The sequence below is a fragment of the Adiantum capillus-veneris genome, chromosome 10, assembly GCF_014529385.1.
Source record: "Adiantum capillus-veneris isolate H3 chromosome 10, ASM1452938v2, whole genome shotgun sequence".
NCBI lineage: Eukaryota > Viridiplantae > Streptophyta > Polypodiopsida > Polypodiales > Pteridaceae > Adiantum > Adiantum capillus-veneris.
In genome coordinates, this window is record NC_140940.1 from 134164191 (window position 1) to 134167944 (window position 3754).

The 3754-nt window shown below is 43.5% G+C and overlaps 1 protein-coding gene across 2 annotated transcripts; it reads left to right on the forward strand.

Moving 5' to 3' along the window:
* The first annotated feature begins 676 nt into the window (after window positions 1-676).
* On the forward strand, window positions 677-2520 carry LOC147449696 (putative inactive methylesterase 20). Of its 2 annotated transcripts, XR_015189554.1 has the most exons (3): window positions 677-833; window positions 924-2020; window positions 2168-2520. XR_015189554.1 is itself a non-coding variant. In XM_086522680.1 (2 exons), exons 1-2 carry the CDS (start codon window positions 774-776, stop codon window positions 1488-1490), a joined length of 627 nt encoding a protein of 208 aa, XP_086378806.1. In that variant the 5' UTR covers window positions 677-773; the 3' UTR covers window positions 1491-2149. The 2 variants fall into 2 exon arrangements, 1 of the variants encoding a protein (XP_086378806.1); XM_086522680.1 differs by lacking the exon at window positions 2168-2520 and having other exon boundaries at window positions 924-2149.
* The last annotated feature ends 1234 nt before the right edge of the window (window positions 2521-3754 follow it).

A 3754-nucleotide genomic window follows, 5' to 3' on the forward strand; every position in this document is an offset into this window, starting at 1 on the left:
TCGATGTTCATGCTGAAAGAATGCAGATGCCTTGCATTTTTAGGGTGCTGAGGTTGCCCATGAAGGTGGCGGGTTTACAAAGTCTACATGATTATACGATTGCACGTTTAAGAATGTTGCCTTCAATAGTAGACTAGGTTTGTAGAGCTCAATTTTGCGAATACAGTAGAGCTTTAGCATAAAGGACATCATAAAGCTTCAACATCCATATCCTCTCCTTTCAACCAAAGGGTGCTAACATTAGATGATATCATGTGAAGATTTGATGGTATGACCTTCTCTTGTTTTAAAGGCCCATGTGAGCCTTTATCTTGTTTTGCATGGTTGCGAAACTACGTAAATGCGAAAGGCCGAAAGCCTTTCGGCATATTACGCAATTAGTACTTCTTCTTTATCGCGTGTACATGAGCTTCTCTTAGTTTGGATTTTAGCTTTCATGTCGTAGATTTCGACAAGTGTAAAGGGCTCTCCCTTTCGCCATATAATGTTACTTTAGATAGTTTAGATGTCACATATAGAAGAACGCTCCCCCTTCCGCCATATTATGTTAGTTTAGATAGTTTAGATGTGACATATAGAAGAAGATACAAAACAAGCCTATTATCATGTACTTGGAAAAAGTAAATAACTAAGGATGTGGTCATGTTTTGAGAGGCAAATCACATGTCATACATAAATGAAGATGAGGAGAGGCCTCAAAGACTCTCAGGGTTTTCTTTGCACAACGTTTAAAGGGTGCTTGATGTCAGGAGCTTCTGGGTCTGTGTGTTCATATGTGGTTTTCTCTCACGAATTTACTGATGAGTATGCTCTGGCTTCTGTGCTTCTGCAATGTAAGAACCCTCGCACCACACACACTTACACACACTCACGCGCGCGCGCGCGCACACACACTCACTTACTGGTTGTGACTTGCTCTGCAGGTTTTCGTAAATCTAGCTGGTGCCGATGATGACGGCGGTGGGAAGCATTTTGTGCTCATTCATGGGCTTGGACATGGCGCTTGGTGTTGGTACAAGGTGACCGCAGCATTGCGCACAGCAGGCCACACGGTTACGGCCCTTTACCTCACATCCAATGGCAACAACAAGGCTTTTGCCGATAATATTATCAATGCCGCACAATTTGTGCGGCCCCTTATTGATTTCCTGGCTGTCTATGACGGTGGCAGGGTTATTTTGGTGGGGCATAGCATTGGAGGAAGTGCAATCTCACTTGCCATGGAGGCGCATCCGAAGAAGATTGAGAAGGCGGTTTTCTTGGCTGCTTTGATGCCCACCAATGGGCAGACCTTCCTTCCAATAAGGACATTTGCGGCAATGTTTGGATCTGGCTACATTTCTTGTTTCATGGAGCTTATGTATAATGACATACAGGTAGAGCATTGCTTCGTTGCACTTGGGTCGGAGGTCTGCATATGGATTCCGATACGCAGGTCGAGCATGGATTGCATATGGGTCAGAGGTTACATTGGGGGTTGGAGTGATTAGATGTGGATTTCGGATATAGGTTATGTATAATGACATACAGGTAGAGCATCGCTTGGTTGCACTTTGGTCGGAGGTCCGCATTTGGATTTGGATAAGCAGGTCGAGCATGGATTGCATATGGGTCAGAGGTTATATTTGGGGTTGGAGCGATTAGATGTGGATTTCGGATCGATCCAATCTGAGATGACCCTTGCCCTGCCTCCTAAAACATTTGGGTTGGAGGGCCATGACATGTGTTTATATGCACAAGGCATGAGCTTGGAATGGCGGTGCCAGTAACATAGCACTCATAAGACGAGGTCGTATTCAGCGGCCCAACAAGCATGATAGAGGCCCAATGTCTACATGCATTTGCATAATATGTCTCTGTAGATGATTAACAGATTTTGAGCTCTTGATAGGATTTTTCAAACCTAATCCTGAAGAAAGTTGTGCTTCTCAACTTCGGAAATGGCATCTCCTTGCCGACCTCGGCTTCGCTTAACCTTGAGCTTGTATAAGCCAACTTCTACAACAGAAGCCTGCCTGAGGTATATTGTTGTATGCATATTATACACAAGTCATGTAGTTGAGGAATGCGGCTGTGGCCATCGTGGGCCGGTGGCGAAGTCATTGTATGCATATATCAATGTATGACATGCAAAAGTGAAGTTTTCTCTTCTGGTACTTCTTGGCAGGATGTGGCCCTTGCATTTGCTTGTTTAAACAGAGCTCCCACTCTTAATGATCTCAGCACACTTGTGCTTTCCGACGAGAGATATGGTACCATTCCTCGCATCTACATCAAAACAACTATGACCACAACATTCCTGCAGATTTTCAAGCTTCCATCATCGAGAAAAACCCGCCGTCGCAAGTGCTGACGGTGCCTGAGAGCGATCATTCACCCTTCTTTTCACAGCCTACTGCTCTTGTGGATCTATTGCTCTCCATAGCCACCAACTGAGATTGGGAACCAAAAAAATTGGTCCTCCAAATGAATGATCTAACATCTTGTGAGTTAATCTCAATGGTTTGGTGGTTATGCCTTCTTCTTTTTTTTTCTGTTGCAAAACTCACAATGGCGAGTGTATTCAATTAGAATAACCACAAAGATTTACAAATGGAAGTCATGCTCAAGGCGAGGCATGGCGAATTCCAAACACCAGAAAACCATTTGTGATACATCGGCTGAGAGGGGGAGCCATTCATCCCACCACAAAAATTAGGGCTAGAAAAATACATTTTTCCTAAAGGGAAAACTTGAAATTCTCCTGGTTTTTAGGCCGGTAATTACACTAAAACTTGTGAGAATTTTCCGGTTTTCTTCAAGGCAAGCTTAAAATCTGAATTTCAATCCGTTAAAATACACTAGACCCCGGTTTTTTGCACACTTTAAAATCGTTTGTGCCCATTCTCAATGGTTTGGCGGCATCTTTATCGAGACTCCCTTTCCGCGGAAAAGGGGAGGATGCATCTCTAGGCACTCAGCTTGTGTAGCGCAGGATTCCTTTATGACGACATTACCTCCCCGAAGGGCAAAGGCCATAGCGTTGCCTTACCTTTTTGTGTCAAGTAAAATGAATTTTGGATTTTCACCTTGGAAATGGAGGAGCTTTCTTGAATGCCACTCGTGCTAGATCATGATTTATATTGAAGCAAACAAATAGTTTTTGGCTCTCTCTCTCTCTCTCTCTCTCCAGCCCGAACTTAAAGATGAGTCGTTTTGTGCCTCCTGCACAGCTCAGAAAACCAACCCTCCAACACACATTGCCTCGGGTGACGTTAAAATTTCAAGTGATGCTGTTATTGTTGCCATTAAAAAGTCCAAGATTTGTGAAATCAAGGACGATCACTAATGCCACGTAGGGCATTAGCGCTCGAAATTTAACCGCAGGTCATTGCCTCTACCTTGTAGGCATGTAGTTTCTCTATCACGTCTAATCGTATTGTATGCTCTATTGATGTGCATAACAATAGAATAGGAGATGGTATGCCAACATCCCTAGGTATTTATAACACTATCAAAGTCTCCATACATAGGAAATTTGAAATGCATGTCCTGGCCTACCCTGACACAACTGGATCTCTCATTTGATAACCTTTCTTGTACCATTCCTTCTTGATTCAACTCCTATAACACCTCAACTTGGCCAACAACGAGCTCTTTGGGAGCTTCCTGACAAAAGCTATCATTAGTCTCTATAGCTTGGAGAGCTTGTTTCGTACCTTCAATGCCTTTACAAGCCCACTCCTTGCAATGGAGATAATGAACTTTGAACACT